Genomic DNA, 22,125 nt, shown 5'->3' on the forward strand with positions numbered 1-22,125 from the left:
CCAGTCTTTGAGATTAAGTGAGTGTTTCGGTAAACTTGAAAGATATATGTGTTTTCAAATTTGATAGTCATTACAGTACTCTCATTGTTCCACCTTTTAGGTTACCATTGTATCCTCCCTTGTTAGAAAAAAAATATTGATACCGAGAAAGCTTCAGGATAAATGAACTTAGTATGAACCGGGTCGGTAAAGACCCCTTATAAGAGAAAGGAAAAGCGAGAGAGAATATGATATTCGAGCTTAACATTGGGATTTGACCTTGTTAGATTTATTAGGATAAGAATTTGTACTTTTGTATGCGCTTTCAAAGTGTAATTTATTGTAATAAAACCTTTGTTTCGTCCTTACATAACCGTCTTGTCTTAGTTTATAAGTAGAAAAATTTTGAGATATGAAAAACTTCGAGATAAAAGAATTTAGGAATGAACCAGTTTAGCAAAGTCTTCTAACCCAAGATCTTGAAAATTCAGAGCTATATAAAAAAAAGAAGAAAAAAAGAACAATTTGTATAATTGTAATCGAAAGAAGCTGCCTAATATTTTCTAACTTAGCAGTCAGATTTGACCCCTCTAAATCTAGTGAATGTGTTACAACTTGACGAAGTGATCAATATTTAGAACCTAAAACCTTTTGAATCCTATCAGAATGTGACCAAATAAACTCCAAAAATCGACTTGTGATACACGTTTGAATCCCTTATATCTTATCCAAATTTGGCTATGTGGACTTTGATACTTGATCTATGCCTTTGGTTAAAACCCTCTAAATTTTATTGAATTTTGACCCATTAAATATTATCATTGTTTTGTGTTCAGAGAGAGACTTATCTTGTATGTACTAAATCTAGTTTAAAAATTTTATTCGATAAACCGTAAGGGACCTCTATCGTGTTATGGACGATTGAAGCATTCACATTTTGGATTTTACCTTCAGGGATGTAATGAACATAGAAAGGAAAATAAAATTCTGTTTGAAATCAATAAGTGTGTTACTAAGCTATACTTTGAAAGCCATGATTAACTACCTTAGTGAGGGAATTATATGAAATTGAGTGGAGCAAACTCAGTAAATATCGTGTGAATCCTAGCCCAGAATTACATATTCTTCTTAGGATACCTTGTGCTGCCCTTATGATAGAGGCCCTTCCTTATTGATTGTTTAGGGTGCGAAGCTATTTTGACATCCATTTGATGGATTTCCAGGTTATAAATTGCAGCTATGGCAATAAGGATTCTAATAGTGGTTATTCTAGTTACAGGTGATAGGTGTCAAAGAAGTCCATTCCTTCTTTTTGCTTAAACCCTTTAGCTACTAGTCTAGCTTTGTTCTTATCTATAGTTCCATCAGTTTTTAATTTCTTCCTAAAGATCCACTTGCAACCAATAGGTTTGCAACCAGGAGGCAGATCTGTCAAGATCCATGTCCCATTACTCAAAATAGAGTTTATTTCACTCTTGATAGCTTCTTTCCATAATAAAGAATCTGGAAGTGACATTGCCTCTTTATATGTCTTTGGATCTCCTTCTAGAAGATATGCAATGAACTCTGGACCAAAGTTTTTTCCTATTCTTCTCCTTTTACTTCTTCTAGGCTCTACTGATTCCTCAGACACATGATGGTCTTTATCTATAGATTCAATTGGCCTTTTAAGTGTGTTCTCACTTAAACTAGTCTTATAAGGGAATATGGTTTCAAAGAATTCAGCATCTCTGGATTCTATTATAGTGTTAGGTTGTATATCAACATGATCTGACTTATAGATTAAGAATCTATATGCACTGCTATTTTGTGCATATCCAATGAATGCACATTCTACTGTCTTTGGACCTAACTTAGTACTCTTAGGATCTGGAATCCTAACTTTAGCTAAGCACCCCCCAGACTTTAAGGTATTTAAAATGTGATTTTCTATTCTTCCATAGCTCGTAAGGAGTTTTGTCAGAATCTTTAAAAGTTTCTTGTTCAGAATATAATAAGCAGAGAGAAGAGCCTCTCCCCATAAATTTTGAGGTAATCCTGAACTTCCTAATGTAGAGTTTACCATGTTCATTAGAGTTCTGTTTTTACGTTCAGCAACTCCATTTTGATGTGGAGAGTATGGTGCAGTAACTTAATGTATTATGCCATGGTTTTCACAAAATTCACTGAAGGCATTAGATGTGTATTCACCACGTCTATCAGATCTTAAAATTTTGATCTTCTTTTCTAAATAATTTTCTCCTTCAGTTTTATATGTAATGAATTTCTCAAAAGATTCATCTTTGTTTCTAATAAGATAAACAGTACAATATCTAGAGAAATCATCTATAAATGTAATGAAGTACCTTTTACCTCCTCTAGTTAAAATATTTTTTAAGTCATATACATCACTGTGAATTAAACTTAATAGTTCTGTTTTTCTTTCTTCTACTTTGTGAAAAAGGCTTCTTAAAGTACTTTGATTGCACACATACTTCACATTTATCTACTACTTGATCACTTTTAGGAATTAGACTTGTGGTCATCATTTTCTTTAAAGATGCATAGTTAACATGACCTAGTCTACCATGCCATAAACAAGATGAATCAGTAATATAAGCAGAAGAAGATGAAGCTTTATTCATAATGTTCTCAGTTACATTCAGTTTGAATAAACCCTCACTAGAGTAACCATTTCCCACAAATTCACCACTCTTAGTTATTACAAATTTATCAGCCTCAAAAACCAGTTTAAAACCTTTCTTGATCAGAAGTGACCCAAACACCATATTCTTTCTTATATCTAGTACATGAAGGACATCACAGAGCTTCAGAACTTTTCCAGATGTAAGCTTCAACAACACTGTTCATTTACCCACCACAGCAGATGATGACGAGTTTCCCATGAAAAGCTGCTCTCCATCCCCTACAAGTTCGTAGGAAGAAAATACACTTCTGTCACTGCAGATGTGTCTAGTGGCACCAGTGTCCACCCACCAGTCCTTCACGTTACTAACCAGGTTCACTTCAGATATTTCGGCTGACAGATATTGATCTTCAGGCACATTTGCCCGAGGCACATTGTTTCCTTGAGGATTTTTCTTCTTATCGTTTTTTCGACAACTTTTAGCATAGTGACCTGCTTTTCCACACACAAAGCAGTTTCCCTTCTTTTTCTTAAAATCCTTATTATTTTTCTTGAAATGACTTTTTCTGATTCAGACCCAGGTTTAGAAGATATTTTCTCTAGATGAAGATTCAGTGAGATTTGCCTTAGAGTTAAACTCATAGGCCTTAGATTTCTATTTTCTGAAACGGTTTTGCTTTTCAGTTCTAAGATAAACAAACAAGTCTTGAAGAGAAAAATCGTTTCTGTCATGCAATAATGTGTCTTGGAATTTTTTCCATGAAGGTGGTAGTTTTTCTATAATTGCACCAATTTGGATCTGTTCTTCTATCTTGATCCCTCTAGCAAGTATGTCAGAAATAATCAACTGGATCTCATTCACTTGATCCATAATAGATTTACCATCCACAATCTGATATCAAAAATATTTTCCAATAAGATGTTTCTTAGAACCCGCTGTTTCGACTAGGCATTTCTGCTCTAAAGTTTCCCACAACTCTTTTGCAGACTCAATTCTAAAAAAACACATCAAACAATTGATTACTGAGACAACTCAGTATATGTCCTTTATAGAGATAATTATCCCTTTTCCTTTTTTTCAGAGAGATGGGTTCTTGCAGGTTGTTCCTCATTAGGTGACGGTTCAGGATCATTCAAGATATAGTCTAGGTTTAGAAAGGTTAGAAAGAATCACATCTTTTCTTGCCATCTACCGAAATCCGATCTGTCAAATTTTTCCAGTCTTTCGGTTTGGGAAGCCATGATGATTAGTTTCCAGTAATTGAAATCCCAAAAATTACAAATCACAGATGGAAAAGATTTGTCGTAAGATTGTTAGTAAAATCGATGTGGAAATCTGTAATTTAGGAATTAAGACTATCTTGTAACCTTTTAATCTCGCAACTTTGGAATCATAAATCGACAGTAGCTATTTACTGCAAGAATTAAATGTAAGCAAATAAACAAAGTCGTTAGATCATTTATCGAGTTGAGGTACGAAGGATCTTCGCTGTCCTTAAGACAAATCTCGCCCCCACTATGACGAATCAACGGTGAAAATGGGCTTCACAGCGTATGTCTCTAGGATACAACAACTCTTGCTCCAGGGGTGTGCACTCACGCAGCCCGGATGCCTATCAAACTCGCTTATATGTGTCAGAAAGTGTAAGCCCAAGGGTCTACTCTCCTATCTTGTTTTGATGATTTTAAACATAATTGATTATGTTATTGAATACTAATCAATTTGCCTTGAAGTGTTGTGTTTAAGATATGATTGATCATTGAAAAAACCAACACACTACATGATCATGCTTGAAGACGTACCAACACAAAAGTCAAAGGAGCTAAGTGGAGCTCACATCATCTCTCAAGCAAGCATACACAAGATGGAAGATCAATTGAAGACCAAGACTAAAGAGAAGTTGAAGGTTACATAGGTATTATTGTACATCATTTCTCTTTAGATTTATTAGTTCAAGGCAAGGTTTTCAAAAGAGTTTTAAAAAACACTTAAGAACTAAAATGATTTAGTGAATGGTTATGTGGTGGACCAACATGTTGGGACCCTCATAAAACATTCCAAATTTATCATAAAAATTGAGTTCCAAAAGCCCAAAATCAAACAAGCAATAAAAATAAAAAGTCTGCTGATTTTTAGGCTTCTCGGAACTCCGAGATTTTTCTCGGAACTCCAAGAAATGGTCGAGTAGAATTTTTCTTCTTCTAACCGTTCTCTCGGAACTCTGAGAATTTCTCGGAGCTCCGAGAACCTCGCGACAACTTAGAAAAGAGCCGTTGGGATTTGAATTAATTTGTGATTTTTGATATCAACACCCCCAAACGGTCATATTTTGAGAAAATGATATATATATATATATACGTATACTAGAGAATCATTTCCTTCCTCTTGAACATTTGAAAAACTTCCTTAAGCCTTCAAACACACTTGCAATCCATTTGAGCTTAAGAATTTGTTTTTCCAAACTTGCCTTGCAACTTGCAAATCTTTTGAGTTTGGATTTAGAGCTTTCACTTGCAACCACTATTCAAGACCAATCAAGGGACTACAAAGTGCATCAAGCTTTCAAGAGAAGCCAAGCTATTCAACTTCTATTTCTTGTAATGGTGACTAGGGCATCCTACCTTAATACCCTAGGGAGCATCGCTTAGAACTCGGCGAAGAAGGAGAGTCGGTGTAGAGGTGTAAGGGCATCCTTACTTAATATCCCTTGGAAGTGTAATCGCCTCGGAGCCGGGCATCGTGGAGGTCTCCAATAGTGGAAAACCTTAAGGACGATCTTAAGAAGAGTGGAGTAGGGCTTTGCCCGAACCACTATATATCGGTGTGTTCTTTCCTTTTCTTGCACCTTTATTCTTGTTTTTGGTTTGGTATTTCTTTGGTTTTCAATCTTACTTGCACTAACCAAAAATCTAATCTAAAGAAGAAAATTCAAACTAGGTTCACTACTTAAATTTTCAAAAGGCATAATTTAGTGTTTAAAATCAATTCACCTCCCCCTCTTATTTATTTCAGTTCTTTCCTTTTCTTGCACCTTTATTCTTGTTTTTGGTTTGGTAGTTCTTTGGTTTTCAATCTTACTTGCACTAACCAAATATCTAATCTAAAGAAGAAAATTCAAATTAAATTCACTACTTAAATTTTCAAAAGGCATAATTTAGTGTTTAAAATCAATTCACCCCCCCTCTTGTTTATTTCAGAAAGCTTTGATCAGATAATCTTTGAGGAAAACCAGAAATTCCAGAAACAGAAAGAGACGTAGAGAAGAAAGAGAATCAGGAAGGTTTTTTCGCTAAGGATACCTTTCTGTTATCTCTAAATCCGATTTTATAGAAAAACAAGAGGCACGTATTAGCGAAATGTCGCACCATCTAATGCGTGACAGACGTTTCCTAAACCGCCACTAAACCACGTTGATACGGAATCTTAAACGGTAATAAAGAGTTTAAACAAAAATTAAAGAATATTTAAACCTTTAAAAGAAAAAGAGAAAAATTAAACAAACAAAGAGAAAAATCATTAAGCCCACGCGCGCGGCCAGCCGAGCCGGGCTGGGCCGGGCAATGCGCGTGTGTGGTAAGACTAAAAGCCCGCCGGACCCAAGTGGGCGATTCGTGGTGTAGGATCCCCATGACCTCTTGCTCATTCACAAGGCTAAGAGAGTGAAAGTATATATATGGCCACTCTCATCCTCTCACACTTCCCATCTAGGACTAAAGTTTTCTCATGACTTTAGTCCTTTTGGAGGGAAGCCCAAATACTTTGAATGAGAAGCCCAAAAGCATAAAGCAAGTCCCAAAGAAGGAGAAACATATAATGACTAAAAACATCACATTGTAAGTTTGAATTACAAAAAAGACTTTTTTCACATAAAAAGTTAACTCACCTTTCTTAAAATACAACTATACATTGAATACAACAGTTCGCATATGTAGTTGTTGTTGCACCACCAACACTGAAACCATACCACCAAAGAAATCTGGCGAGGCGAGTATGTCGCCGACCGGTCCTAGCCCTGAGGACTTGGTAAATTCAGACAACCCATTGAGTAGCTGTAACTTTGAACTTTGTTGTCGGCCAGTAATCATAAGATCGTAGCCACTCCCCATGGAACGCATCACAGTAACCATCTCTGGTCCATCTTGCACCACCTCCTCTCTATAAACCACACGATGATTCCTCGCATTCCTGTATCTGAATTCTTCCAATGCCTTGTCGTCGAATTGACCATCCCCCATTGGATCTTCTACATTGTAGGCCTTAAGGAACCTCATCACGGTGAGGCTCACTTGCGGGTGCTCAGCCATTCTGGATGCATAGGCAAGCACCTCCAGATCATCGGCCCCGCCTAAGAATATAACCGCGATGTTGTATGAGAAGCTGCCTTGGGTAGTCCACGTTGCGCTACCGAGGCCCCTCCAGTCGACAAGAACACCGACCGAACATGGGGCATTTTCTAGGATATTAGGGTTTACAACCCTCCAGGCATTATCTGACTCATCAATAAGGCCGACGATCGTTCGTTGCTTGTGGAATGGTATGATTATGAGCTTTACCTTCTTATCCAACGCAAACTTGCAGATATCTTCATGCATGGTCTTGTAAGGAGAAACCACTGTGAAGGGTTGGATGCAGATTAGTCCTCCTTTATGCTGCTCGTAATTTTGAAAGGCTTTCACGAAGTGCTCGTCTTTAGTTGAGGAAGATGATTTTCCCAGGGAATCGTGGGCTATAAAAATGGGAAACAAACGGCCGACGAGTTCTACAAGGTGGAAGGCGTAGACACAGATAGGGTTTTCTCTAGTGGAGTTGGAGGCTTCGAGGAGGTTGATGATGGAAGGTATGTTTTCGTCGCCATGGATGCATGTTAATATATCTATTTTCGTGCCAGGCCTTGAGTGTTCTAGCGTTCTCCGATTGTAGGCCAAGTATCTTCTTGAATTTCCATTTAAGATGCTCACTAGGGCTGTCGAGAAGGCGGTCACCATGATCGTTGAGAATACCAGACCCGAAAAAGCAGTTGCATATATAACCTGAAAGAGTTAACATAAGATCCTTATGTAAAAGAGGAATTTATTTCAAATAATAACAAGCATATACAAATGCTTAATGTGTTAATCACCACAGCAACAATCTTTGGTTGTTTCCTTGTAAACTGATCCCAAATTAGTTAATAAATTTAAGGTTTTTTTTATACATTTAAAAATATCTTCAAATAATCTTATTTTCGTTTGGTTTTGAAGTCAAATATGATTATTCAGGAATAAAATTTGTTGTAACGAATGTTAATATAAGTATTGTCGTGACTAACGAAAATATTTTACAAAAAGTTGAACTTTTTTGATAAAACAGTCCAGATTCTCCAAGACTAGGAAAACTAAGCATATAATTTTCTTCTTTTTTTCTTTTTATTTTTGTTTTTTGAATGAGTTCTAAGAGGATGCAATAATGGCGGCATTCGGGTGACTTTCATTCGCCTCATATCCTACTTGTGGGTTAAGCAGCAAATATTATCTATCCCATATGTAGGGCATGCAGACGGTGGCACTCCCGGCTGATGCTGCCCTCCGTGGGAGCCCTCGTGGGCACATTTTCTAGCCTTTCATATAAGTCTATGTCATTGTTCTATGTGTTGGATTCTCTCTCTCTCTCTCTCTCTCTCTCAGACACACACATGTAAGTTTATAGCATTAGGATCTGCACCCAAATTGCAATTTGGCAATTTGGGCATCTAAACACATACGTCCTTGTCAACAAGAACTAAGAGAATATCTCTCTCTCTCATAGAAGTCTTAATGGGTGTGCTTGGATGGACATCCAACACATCCATCTCTATCAACAACAAGAAAGAGACTTTCTCTCTCTCTCTCTCTCTCTCAATAGATGCATACCGAAGTTTAACTTGAATATATGGACTCCCAAGTTTTAATTGATTTTGGTGTCAAAGCATGCAAACTGACCGCACTTCCCTGAACAAGAAAAAAGAGAAAATAGGAAAGGGTAGAGGTGTTTTGCCTTGATCTCCAAGAGATTAGAAAATGCGAACAACTCTATAATTCCTTTGAAGTTCAAGATGAGACCAAGCGATATCGAATCACTCCAAGGCATCTTGTAAAAGAGGCAAGCCAATATAGTCCCCACAGTCTTCCCAATGTATCCACTGCAGATGATGACTTGCATCGCCCACCAGCTCTTCCATGAAGAGACGGAAAACAAATCTGTCATGATACCAACCTTACTAAAGTAAAATGGCAAAAACAAAATGTTATTGACAGTCTCAAAACTTTGCACAATCCTCGCTCCCAAAGGCAACCCGTCCGGTATCACCAGCCCCAAAAACAAAGGCCCCTGGGCCATCGTTGCCCCCATAAATTGACTAACAAACGATACAATGAAGGCCGATAAGATGATCGGTGGAATGTACTTCTTGTTCACTGGCTTACCCTTGGGTGTTTTTCGAATAATCCATTTCATCACCGGCCGAACAACATAGATTAGGACTATTATTAGTAAAGCCATGCTCCCTATGTACGACATGAACCTCAAAACATTCCCGTTACTATTTCTTACCGATGTCGTGGCCATGAACACCGCCCATCCTAATAAATCGCTGACCAATGACGTGGCCATGGCAAGTCGGCCTAGGTCACAATTGAGGAGGTTGAGCTCAGCGAGAATGGGCTGGGCGACCGGAAAATTTGTTACTGCAATAGTTGTAGAGATGAAGTAAAATACTATCTTGGTGCCTATGTCTGTTGTTACATATTTGCCTAGGAATGAAGCTGTAGACAAGATTGATACTATAGTAAGGAACCAGCCGGAAATAGCAATAACCGCTGCCTTTCTTCCCGATTGTTTTATCATGCTTGGGTCCTGCTTTACTCCGCCGATGAAAAGGAATATAAGGCATCCAATCTTAGCGACTGTGTTATTGATGTAATGACTATTGAGCGGAAACACCCATTTGACAAACATTTTGTTGCGTCCAAGAAATGATGGGCCAATGATGATACCACCCTGAGGAAAATATGTTCAAATGCATAAAAAGAAAAAGAATAAGATAATATTGATGATGAAACTTATCAATAAAATTTTTGGAAAGTTACATTTACACCCCCCTCTAGTTTCTGACACATCCACTTCTACCCCTATAGTTTAAAACGTGACAACTAGACCTGGCAAAAGTGACCCGTGCCCGCGGGTTGACCCGGCCCACCCGCAAATTTGCGGGCACGGGTCTAAGTTTTCGTGACCCGTGAAAAATCAACCCGCGGGTGACCCAACCCGCAAAAACACGGGTCGGGTCGGGTCAACCCGCGGGCACCCGCATTTTTACGGTATGTTTAAATTTTTGTGAGAATGTTATCGTCACTCACGCTGTTTGTTTTTTTATGAGGGAACTCCTCACTTTATAAAAAGTACGGTATGTCCGGCACCCTAGGATTATCCAAACCGTCCATTAGATGGGCCGTACCCTAAATAGGTTATGCTCCAAAATTATTTCCATCGGTTGATTCTAACCCTCCGATCTATAGAGGGTTAAGATCAACCCTCTAACATCAAGATTGGAGGGATAGGATCATCCTATGGGAATGATTTTTGGAGCATAACCTATTTAGGCTATGGCCCATCTAATGGACGGCTTGGATCATCCTATGGTGTGGGCCATACCATACTTTTAATAAAGTGAGAGTGACCAGTAGTGTTGTTAACATTTCAATCTGATTTTTATTTTATTATAATTTGCTATCAAGCTTCTCTTTTGGTAATTTCTCGGCAAGTGGGCATTGTGGGTGCACATATACGCTCATCGAAAATGTTGGTAGCAAATGTAAAAAGGTAAAAAAAAGTAATCATTAAAAAAGTAAAATAGCGAAACTATAAAGTGTTAAATGAAAAATTACGTAGAAATGGTGATAGATTGTAAAATTACCAAAAAAATACAAATAACCTGTAGAATGTTATGACAATTACATGAAAATTATATGCTGTCAAATCAAAATAGTGATTACAATCCCATATTTGCGGCATATTTGCGGGTGCCCGCGGTGCCGTGCGGGTCACGAGAATTTTGACCCGCAAAAATGCGGGTCATTTGATAACCCGACCCGTATGACCCGCACCCGCATCACCCGCGGGTTGACCCGGCCCGGCCCACCCGTTTGCCAGGTCTAGTGACAACTGCACCCCCTGTAGTTTCAATTTGTATAAGGTAGGCCCCCTTAGTTGACGGTTTGTCCACAGATTGAAGGGTTAGAATGATCCGATGGAGCTGATTTTTTTTTGCACACCCTATCTATGTCAGGGCCCATCAAATGAACTCTTTGGATCATCCAAACAATGTGGGCCCATACCCGAATCCAAACACTACCAAAAATACAATGGGCCCACATTGTTTGGATGATCCAAAGCGTTCATTTGATGGGCCCCGACAAAGATAGGGTGTGCCCAAAAAATCAGCTCCATCGGATCATCTAACCCTTCAATCAGTGGATGAACCGTCAACTGAGGGGGCCTACCTTATACAAATTAAAACTACAGGGGTGTAGTTGTCACGTTTTAAACTGCAGGGTAGAATTGGATGTGTCAAATACTAGAGGGGGTGTAAATGTAATTTTCCCTAAAATTCTAGGTGACGGCCGGGCTCCCTAGATAAATTTTGGGTTAAAAAAAACTTACAATAACCTGTGACACAATTTCTGGTTGTTTGAGTGGCTTGAGAAGGATTCGAACGGTGCGCATGATCATGGTCATGAGGAAGACTTGAAAACAAAAGAGAGAGAAGAAGTGATTGAAAGGGTTATCACCAAGATACAGCCCATTTGAATTGGCTGTACTATACGGAAAACAGACCGCGTGGGGAGCCGATGATATGTTCATTTTGTTCTGTAGATCAGATAGAAAGCCTCAACCATTGAGCTACAGGTCTATTTCCATTGCGAGAACCTTGATTGCCTTTTTCCTCCTTCAAGATAGAGAAACAAAAAGAAAATACGAGAGAGAGAGTGTGTGTTGGGTGAGACGGAGGAAAGGGTGGGATGAATTTGACCGTTGACTGGTCAAAAGGCTAGGTAGTCTTTCAAGAAAATAATTTCTTGAAAAACGGCATCCAAATACTGAAAATAGCCAAGTTGTTTGTTTGTTTGTTTGCGGAAATGGTAAGGATGAAAGATGATGAGATGTTTTTAGAAAGGCAAATGATATAAGCACAACCATGTTTTGATAGTTGCACTAACACTTCACGTCCTTAATTCTTTAAAGAGCTGTATTTGCACTAACTCTACTTGTCTTTAATTATTTAAAGAGCTGTCAAAGGTTGTTACAGTTCCCAAAAAGCTCTCACAAGCCAGTTAAAAAAGAAACGACCAGCTAAGTTTGTCCACTTATTAAAATATGGTTGTGCTGATATCATTTCCCTTTTAGAAATTGACTGAAAGGCTAAATATTGTGTAGCTGGTTTTTGGCTAAGAAGGGTTTTTGAACTGATCAAACTCCTGTCGGTGAAGGACGAGATTCCAATTACAAGCCAAACCGTGAAAACTATGGAAGTCTAAAAGAGATTAAATTCGATGTTCTCTATTTCCTAATGCAACAGATGGCCGTGAAATGTCTTTCTGCAATGGTCCCTACCAATCTCTTCCTAATAATACCACTTAGATAAATAATTCCACCCAATTTTATGTGATTGTAATGCAACTTAATTAAAAAGGTGCTCTTTTAAAAGGGGTACTCAGTTTTATAGATTAAAGTTGTTGTTTTCAGTTTGACATGAGAGAAAAGTACTCTTTTAAAGGGGGCTAAATACAACTTCCTTAAATGTTGATAGGGCCAGGGATCCACGCAAAAGCGAATAGTCCCACATCGGATAAGTGAAGTGGATGGGGATGAATTGTAAGGGAATGGGGACCCTCCCTCTATTGGCTAGCTTTTAGGGGTGTCACGCCCCAAACCCCACCCTGGGCGTAGAACGTGGCAGCGTCGTACACCAGTAAAATAAATTCCACAAGCATACAAAGTTACCAAGCAATAACAGAAATAAACCTTGTTGGATATTTTTAAAATATTTTATTTTGTAAAATAGAAAAATGAGAATTTACAAAGGGACACTTCTTTTTATGTGAAAAGGTATTTATAATCAAAAGACACTTATGTTATAGAAAGGTGCTGTTTTCAATGAAAGGGTTCATTTGAAAGGGTGCTTTCGTGTTTTTTACCTTCTATAAAAGAAGACTTGGGATCTCATTTTTAAAGAGTCTTTCTCCTCTTAATTCTTTCTATTTTCTTGTTATTTAAGGGTATACTGGTTGCTTTGAACTTGGGGTGTAGCCCTTGTTGTTAGTGTAGGCATTGTATCCTCGGGACTTATTTCCATGGTAGCCACCTGCATAAGTGGGGAAATTAAAGTCTTTAAGAGAAAGCCATTTGCTTGACTTGCCTACTTCTCTTCCTCTCTTATTCTCTTTCTTTGTTCTAAACAATTTTGTTCATCCACCATACCAATTTGTCCCAAGAATTTAAAGGCTTCAAATTTCCCTCTCCATTTGGTGGATATGATCGTGAATGTCAAATGCAAAGGGAGGATCATAAAACATGATCAGTTATGCTATTGAGAAGATCGATTTGACTTCTTGTGAACAAGAAGATAATCGATTCTAACTACAACCAGAGAGAAAGGTACGCATCTATTTTATAGATATATTTTGGTATTTCTTTCATCTAAATTTGTAGGACCGTACCAGAGAAAGTTGGAATTCTTCTTGATGAATTTCCAATCTCCTTGAAATAAAAAAGGATAATATGAGAGTGGTAAATTACTCTTGGGCACCCAAACTTAATGTGCATACAATCGTTACTTATGAGTAACTAATAAATAGAGATTTCTGCCCCTACACTCATTGATGTGGGCAGATATTATCTTAATCCCAAAAATGGGAAAACCATGCTGGAGGAAAATTGTGTCCAATATAAATTGTTTTTATCCTTTTTTATTTGAACGGAGAGAAGGGCTGGACGGTCATAAGTAGTTATAAGTTATAACTAGCCACTGAAGTAATGTGTTTTTTGAATAATCTCTATTATTAGGACATGTGTTTACATGTAACTAATAAATAGTTTATGTTGACCATTACTTGGATGAAACCGTTGAAGTGAAGAGGCAACAATGAAGTTTAATAAATGGTATATAATAACAACTAACAAAAAATCCCGTGCGATGCACTGGCCGACAAAGAATTGTACGGACCACATCATAGATTGATCTAAACCGTCCAGAATTCGTCAATATTTTTACAGGTGTCCTGCATTCGTAATATCAAACTTTCCGTAATTTGACCCGCACATAATGAATAAGGAAAAGTAGTTTTTTCGTCATCGTTAGGGGTGCAACTTGGGTCTCAACCCGACCCAACCCGAGAAGCCCATATTTTCCAACCCAACCCGACCCAACCCGATTTCCAACCCGACTGGGTTCAACTCGACCCAACCCGATTTCCAATTCGGGTTGGGTTGGGTCGGGTTGGGTTGGGTCGGGTTGCGTTGACCCGATTTGATATGGTACCAATTGTTGACCACCTCAACTCAAGCCGGGTTGTTTTGGATTTTGAGAACCATTAGTGAGTCACCAATAATCAGTTTTTAACTCACAATCGGTTCTCAAAATCCAAACCAAACAGGGACTAACAATTAACAAAGGGAAATATTATCCGCACTACTATATTTTGATGATCACACTCCTCACTTTATTACAGTATGGTATGGCCCGCACCATCGGATTATCCAAACCGGCCATTGTGGACTGTGGAGACTATTTCAATGTTGAAAAAGAAAAAACACATATAGAACTTCTATAGATGGAACCCAAATTCGGGTTTCGGGTCGGGTCAGGTTGCCCGACAGCCCAACCCGATTTCCAATTCGGGTTGATTTTTCCCAACCCAACCCAATTTGCGAAAAAGCTTAACCCGACCCAACCCAAATTTGGGTGGAACCCGACGCGCGTGGGAACATCCAAGTAACAATGATGGTTTCAAATTATATATAGTGCTAATGTCCTCACTACCATATTTTATAATGGCACTACTCACCGTATTTTGATGATCGCACTCCTCACTTTATTAAAATGTACGGTATGGCCCTTACCATAGGATGATCCAAACCGTCCATTAGATGGGCCACTGCCTGCATAGGTTGTCCCCAAAAATAATTTTCATAGGTTGATCCGAACCCTCCGATCTATAAAGGGCTATAAGTTTATCCAAACCGGAACACAACATCAATCGGTTGTGCACGTAAAATCATTTCCATAGGTTGATCCTAGCCCTCTAATCGATATAGGCTGATCCTAGCCCTCCAATCGATAGAGGTTTCCATAATTGTTGTTCCTCTTCAGGTGCCTGGAATCCGTCAATATTTTGCAAGTGTCCTGCATGAGTAATATAAAGTAGTTCTTTCGTCATTGTCATATGTCTTTACCTCTTCTTGGTAGTTTTTTTCCGTAATTGTCATAGACAGGTACCCGTGTCGGTACTTTTTGTATGTAGATTACGATTTTACCCTCAAATAATTTCTCATACAGATAGATGTTAGATATCAGCAAAGGGGTTAATGGTAAACGAGTAATGCTGATGTGTAAATTCAGATAAAAAGAAAAGAAATTCCTTTTTTCTCTAGCTATACCGTAGTAGATAGGCCAACACGTGTCTGTGAACAGTAAAACCCCCATTCCTCTCTTTATAATAGTACATATTTATTATAATAAGGAGGAACGCCTATTTTACTGTTCATCATGTTAACGTGTCTGCCTCCTCTTTCTCTTAATCCCTTACGTGTCAGCCACCCCGTTGCCATATTTACTCTTCGTATTTTCTCTCTCGCTTTTTCTCTCTTGAGATTTTTGGTCCGGGAGATTTTCTCTCAAGATTTTCTTTTTCTCTCTCGAGATTTGTGGTCCAAAACCTCGGCCCAGTTTCCTCCCTTTATTGTAGTGTGAAGCCCGTGCGATGCACGGTGCGTTGAAGATAAATTGAATGAATAATAAAAAGATGTATTAAAATGGTTCAAAAGGCTAAAAAGGGGTACCCGGCTAAAATCATCTGTTTATAAAGGGGCAGATGTTTTTAGTTAAATATTATCAATATGAATAATATGTGAGTTTATGACTAAATTTGTAGGAGGTAAAAGGTCTAGAGTTGATTATCATGGTCCCAAGTCAAAAGAACATCCAACCTACAAAAATCAGTACTTTAAATTTTCTTAGGTAAACTATAATTCAGGATTGGTTAATCATTGAGCCATGCTCTAGGAAATTTTTTAACAGCTTAAGCTCATGCTAACTATTTTTGTGAAAAAAGGTGGAAAATTTTATAAATATTTTTCCGATCCAGACTTTTCTAGAAAATTCCTACAATCCAAATGGAGCTAAGCTCAAAAATTCAGAAATTTGAATCTCTATGCATCAAATAGCGTGATAGAAAGGACCAAAAATTATAAAGTGCAAACCCTCGCCAAAGAAGGCCTCGAAAGGTGTCCAACAGAGAGATGAAGGAACTTCGCTTTTTTTTTTTTGAAACGCGCTTCTGAACTTCTTCAATAAATTGGGTGAAAATGAGACCCATTTTTTGTTTGTATAAGAGTATGAGTCCATCATAAATTTACTCGGATTTGAAAGAAAAAATATTAAAGGCTAGAACATGGGTTTGGATCTGTTTTAGAAGATCATCCCAATGAATCGGGATGCAAAGGAAGATAGGGAGAGAGAAAATACGGGCAAACCAACCAGAAACTATGAACATGTTAGCATACCATGAAATTGAAATTCTATTCTAGAATTCTAGCTAAATTCTAAGAGGATATATAATATACATGGCTTGTTCACAACAGTTGCTTTAATCAGAATATCCCTAGCTTCAGAGGGAATAAGCTGTTTTCCCCATAAATCTAATCTCCAAATGCCTCTCCCTACCAGGACATACCAACCACAATAAGTTTAGGGAAATGTTATCAACACTACTGTATTTTGATGAGGGCACTCCTCATTTTATTAAAAGTACAGTATGACCCGCACTATAGGATGATCCAAAATGTCCATTAGATGGGCCACAGCCTAAATATGTTGTGAATGTTTCCATAAGTTGATCCTAACCCTCTGTTCTGAATGTTAGAGAGTTGATCCTAACACTATAGATCGGAGGGTTGGGATCAACCTATGGAAATATTTTTTGGGGTACAACTTATTTAGGCTGTGGCCCATCTAATGGACGGTTTGGATCATCTTATGGTGCAGGACATACAGTACTTTTAATAAAGTGAGGAGTGCCCTCATCAAAATACAGTGGTGCTGATAACATTTACCTAAAAGGAGTAAGGCATTTCTCACTTGGCAATTAAGCACAGACACGATATAGAGAACATCTTTGTAAATACAGAATATTCATATGTAAGCCGGTGGCGGGTGAAAATGAACTTTCTCACGGCCGATGCCCCTTATAGGAAAAATGGTAGAGCTTTTGAAAGAGTTTCAAAAGCTTACTTGTTGCTTCTTCCTCCATTATTCGGATAAAAATCTGTGAAAGCCCCTTTGAAAAGAACAGTAAGTAGAGAGAATTAGTAGTATATATCAATGGGACAGTAAGCCCGCTTTTGAAGCCATTAACTATATCGTTTCTAAAACTTAAAAAAAAAAAACATATATTTAACTTTAATACCATTTGCACATAAGATATGCAAACAAATAACGGAGGTATCAAGGAAGGACTGCTGCTACAGAATTGACACTATTTAGTCAAGCATATATCATTAACAACTTCTTAAATTGAAGGGTATAGAAATTCCCACTCTAATCGTCATCTTCTTCTCTTCACACCCTTTATTTTTCTTGGCAACCACATCTATTTCAAACTAATAGCTCCCCCTTTTTTCCGAAAGAAATTCATCACTGCTATGAAGTTGACCTGAAAAGTATAAACAAAAGCATCCCACGCCCTAAAATAATGCCTTCAGTGAAAGAGAGCCAACTGATATAGAGTCTTTGGAGGATCCAACAGAAGTTCCTTTTTGTGTTTCTCATAATATCAAATAGGGTAGAAAGATAATCCCTAAATCCAAATTCAACCCTCTGTTTCAACACAGATCTAAAACGATGGAACAAAATTATAATCATACTTTACCTGTTATCATTGAGAGAACCGAACTGAAAAAGGGAGAGACTCTGATCTCTCACTCGCTCCGGATTTGGAGCAGAGGAACTGATGCAAAAGTGAAAATCTTTCGAGGGAAGGAATATCGTCGTTCCTTTTTGGGCGATAAATATGGGAATACCAAATAGTTTCATATTTGTACTGTTTTGTATGCGTTTGGAATTGGAAGGGTTATAGAAAATCCGGCAATAAAATGGAAGTGTTATATGGGATATGGGAAATTTAATAGAAAAAAATCCAGCAATAACGAATTAAATGATTATTTTAAGGAGAGGAAATCCCTATTGGCTTATTTTAAGGAGAGGAAATCTCCGGTTGTGCGCGTTTGCATGAATCTCATATTTTTTTTATGTTTCTGGGAAGGTATTTATAGATAGTGAGAAAAAGAAATAGGAAACTAATGAGAGTTTTTTATGTGAAGCTTCTAATTTTAAGGAGAGGAAATCTCCGGTTGTGCGCGTTTGCATGAATCTCATTTTTTTTTTTCTGTTTTTTGGGAAGGTAATTATAGATGGTGAGAAAAAAAAGGAAACTAATGAGAGTTTTTTATGGAAAGCTTTTATTTATTATTTATTTTTACTTAAACAATTGAATAGCCACGTTGGATATTAGCCGGATGGGGAGACTGTCCACGTCAGCGTGAACAGTGAAACCCCCATCCAGCTATCTTATATTAGATTAGATAATAAAAAACTACCCTTGACTGACATTTCGAATTCCTAATTCTTTAAATTCTGCACACATTTATCTTGATATAGTGTGGTGTATGGTGCACAATCTAAAGATTACGTCAGTTGTGTCAGGATACGGGAGTCAATGAATCATTTTTCTTATAACTTAGATGAGTTCACAAGCATTCAAAAAATCAACTATTTATATAAAAAAAATTGAGATTTTAGCCCACAGATCTTTAAACTTATTCAATATTTTATGAGAAATTATTTAGCATGAGTGTGACTGAATATTTCTTTTCATGAATAAATACTCCGGTATTTATATGGTAGATTTGAAATGTTACATGGATACTTGATATTCTATAAAGGTTAGGCTAGCAAATATCAATGACATTATATTATGTGGCATTAAGTACTCCTTTTCATGAATTGTGTGGGGGTACTATTTAACAGAATGATATATCAAGACATCATATTCGGTAATTGGTCATAAATGGGGGGTAGTTGAAATTATTTCATAATTGTGATTAATGAGCATTTCAACATGAATAGTCGAATATGATGAAAATATTTGTGCCTCATACTTGAAAATTCTTGTTAGTGTGATGGTTATCATGTCAAATTTGAAGCGGGATTTAGAATTGAGTAAATCTCTATGCTGGAAGAGATTCAAAATCCTAAATGAGAGATGTGATTCGGATTCAAGTAAATCCAAGAGCATAAGTTTGAGTATATTTTTATGACTGGATGATAAACTGTTTCTTTGATTTTTTTTATTTCAAGAAACAATGAGGTATTGTGCTATTATTCATAAGATTATAGTAGTGACAAGTAATTGTATTTCTTGAGAAATGTTTTATCTTCTAAAGAAGATGGTGAAATCAATATTCAATATTGTCTATGAGAAAATTAAAATACATATCCATATTTGAAAAACTAGTAAGGAATGGGAAGTGGCCATATACTCTCTTACTAAAGAGTTATTCAGTGATAGAATAATGAAGGCATAGAATATGAAAAACCTCGAGGGAAATGGGATTATTACTGGTATGTAAGGCATTCGAGTGAAAACCTACTTTCTAATGGTGATAGTTTTTCAAATACATAATGGTATGCGATCACTCTTCACATTAGGAGTTCAAAGGAAATCACTAAGTGATGTCTTGGTAGAAGTTTATCGAGAGGCTATACTTCCGGTGCATTAAATATCATAAGAGTATTTGAAAGACTCTTATCAAAATCCCATTTCTGAGGTAATGCACTGTCTACTTTCACAACGTATGGTGACGCTGAATTTTTTGATTCTTAACATACCTATAGATCTAGTGGGGGTGAATAAGTTGTTGCGAAAGCACCCTTGATAAGTCTGCCTATTCAAGTGAGGAAGTTAGCATCGCTTCCTATGAACTAGACTGGTATAGTTCTAAAGCACTTGCAAAACGAGGTGAGCGCATGACTTAAGTAAATAGAACGCGTGACCGCCACGTGAACCAGTGCCCTTGATATATTGCGTTGTAACTGACCTATTACACTCCTATTGAGAAGATTAAGGTAATCATCCTCTTAACATATCGAGTGGTCGTAGCTTCAGTTCTGGTGGATATATTATTTTATTTTACATATTTTTTATAATTTAAAAATAGTGAGGGATTGATGGATATTTTTAAAATATTTTATTTTGTAAAATAGAAAAATGAGATTTAACACAGGGACACTTCTTTTTATGTGAAAAGTTATTTCTAATAAAAAAACACTTATGTTATGGAAATGTGTTGTTTTAAAGGAAATGGTTCATTTGAAAGGGTGCCAAGTATAGAATTATATCGGCATGTGAGTTACAACTTAGCTTAAGAATTGTTTAGAATGAAAAGCTAATTTAGTGCGTAAATTTCGAGGATGAAATTTTTGTTAGGGGGGTAGAATGTGAACACCCTAAATTTTGATACCCAAAATACTCCTACTTAAATTTTCATCCAATCTTAAAAGGAGAGGGCGTTTTTGTCTTTTGGTAACCCATTAGGGTTAGGACTTTTAATAGAAAACTATAAATACATCATTTAGGGTTCTGCAGAACATAACTCCAACCCTAATCATTTCTACAGCCCTCGAAGAGAGAGAAGTTCGTGAGAATGGCGTGGAAGAATCGATTGCAGAGCCTTCGTCTACGAATCCGGGTGTGGGAGCCGGATTTTTCCTTCGTTTGCACAGGACGACAGGGGATCACCACAATCAGATTTTACATAGGGGGTGTTATTTGATCTACACATCTTACAATCTCGGGACCGAGGTCCTAACTTCGCAAGATAAAGAGAATTCAGAGTCGCCACCTAGGTTAGGGCCGAGGACCCGTGTCTGTTCTTCTAAGGGAATGAGTAACGAGGCTCGAATTCCATTAGAAGAATAGTAACGAAAGGGGTTCTTTTGCTCTGGGCCTGTGAACCCTTATATTTTACTCTGTTTGTTTAAGGCATGGTCCTTACAGATATCCGGGTATGGGTTGTGGTTACAATTGGGGAATGTTTTAGGTACCCCTCTTGCCCGGCTTAATCTGGTCTGTTAACTCAGATTGGCATTTTGGAAGGATTTAAAATAAAAGGATTTGATCTTATTTTCCTTGTTAGATTGTAAGCCCAATGGTTCCCACCTTGGCATTCCCATCTTCTTTTGATGATTCCAAATACACAAGTGATTTTATATCACTAATGTGTTTGTATGTCTAAGTTGTAGATCATGCTTGTATTAAGACAAGATTGCTTGGATTAAGGCCAAAAAGCTCTCATTGGACCGCTTTAGGAAGGCCAAAGACATCGGAGATCCAAGACGCATGAAGATTTGAAGCATCGCAATTGAAGATCGAAGTCGTTTTAGAATGTAAAGATCCAATCCTAGTTTAGATTTTTAGAGGCATAAATAAGTATCCACACACCCTAAATGCTTAAGTAGTTGTCCTTGTAGTGTTCCAACAATTTGGAACCCTCATAACAATCCCACTTGGTGTAGAGTTGGAAGTCCAAATGAATAAAGAAACAAGAATTGAAAATCTGCTGGAAATAGGCTTCTCAGAACTTCGAGAGAATTCTCGGAGCTTCGAGCTTGGAACTCCGAGATTTGGTCCAGTAACATTTTTTCAACTTCTGTTTGTATTCCCGGAACTCCGAGAAAATATCTCGGAACTCCGAGCCCACTATTTCGGGAAGAAATTATAGCCGTTGGGGTGTTTGCCAGAATTATGACTATGCCCCCAAACGGTCATATTTTGGTTTTTCTATATATATGGGTATTCTAAACTTCCCAACCATCAATCCTAACACTCTAAAAACCTATTGGAATATCCTAAGAGTGAATCAAGCTTGTTTATGCCTCTCATCCTCTAGATTTAAGATTTGGATCATTAGGCTCAAATTTGTACATCTTCTACAAACCTTGTAAACCCTTGTGAAGGATTTTTTTGTTTCTTTCTTTCTTTATCAAGACGATTGTATTTGGGCGAGTGTTCGGAGAAGCGGAGCCCACTCTCCGTGGTGAAGATTGCCACCAAGGTTAAAGGCAATTGGAATTGTAATCGGCACCGATCTTCGCCGAAGTTAAGAAGATCAAATAGTGAAGCCATCAACAGGTTTGGTTGGTGGAGTGGAGTAGGCCTCACGTTAGAGG

The 22,125-nt window shown here is 37.6% G+C and overlaps 1 protein-coding gene across 1 annotated transcript; it reads right to left on the minus strand.

The window, feature by feature from the left end:
• Positions 1–6,411: 6,411 nt before the first annotated feature.
• Positions 6,412–11,638, minus strand: LOC143854919 (cation/H(+) antiporter 15-like). Its single transcript, XM_077365059.1, has 3 exons — positions 11,283–11,638; positions 8,619–9,620; positions 6,412–7,636 (listed from the first exon to the last, which is right to left on the minus strand). Exons 1-3 carry the CDS (start codon positions 11,481–11,483, stop codon positions 6,506–6,508), a joined length of 2,334 nt encoding a protein of 777 aa, XP_077221174.1. The 5' UTR covers positions 11,484–11,638; the 3' UTR covers positions 6,412–6,505.
• Between the last annotated feature and the right edge of the window lie 10,487 nt (positions 11,639–22,125).

Source organism: Tasmannia lanceolata, unplaced genomic scaffold (assembly GCF_043159265.1).
Source record: "Tasmannia lanceolata isolate RefF3 unplaced genomic scaffold, GAP_Taslan_0.1 ptg000020l, whole genome shotgun sequence".
Taxonomy (NCBI): domain Eukaryota; kingdom Viridiplantae; phylum Streptophyta; class Magnoliopsida; order Canellales; family Winteraceae; genus Tasmannia; species Tasmannia lanceolata.

What these genes read in the sequence shown, in the direction of transcription:
- LOC143854919 (XM_077365059.1), bottom strand. Translation starts at nt 11,483, where the DNA reads ATGAACATATCATCGGCTCCCCACGCGGTCTGTTTTCCGTATAGTACA. An exon ending in AAATTGTGTCACAGGTTATT is followed by an intron (nt 9,621 to 11,282) that starts GTAAGTTTTTTT and finishes TATTTTCCTCAG; the next exon opens with GGTGGTATCATCATTGGCCC. An exon ending in CTAATCTCTTGGAGATCAAG is followed by an intron (nt 7,637 to 8,618) that starts GCAAAACACCTC and finishes TAACTCTTTCAG; the next exon opens with GTTATATATGCAACTGCTTT.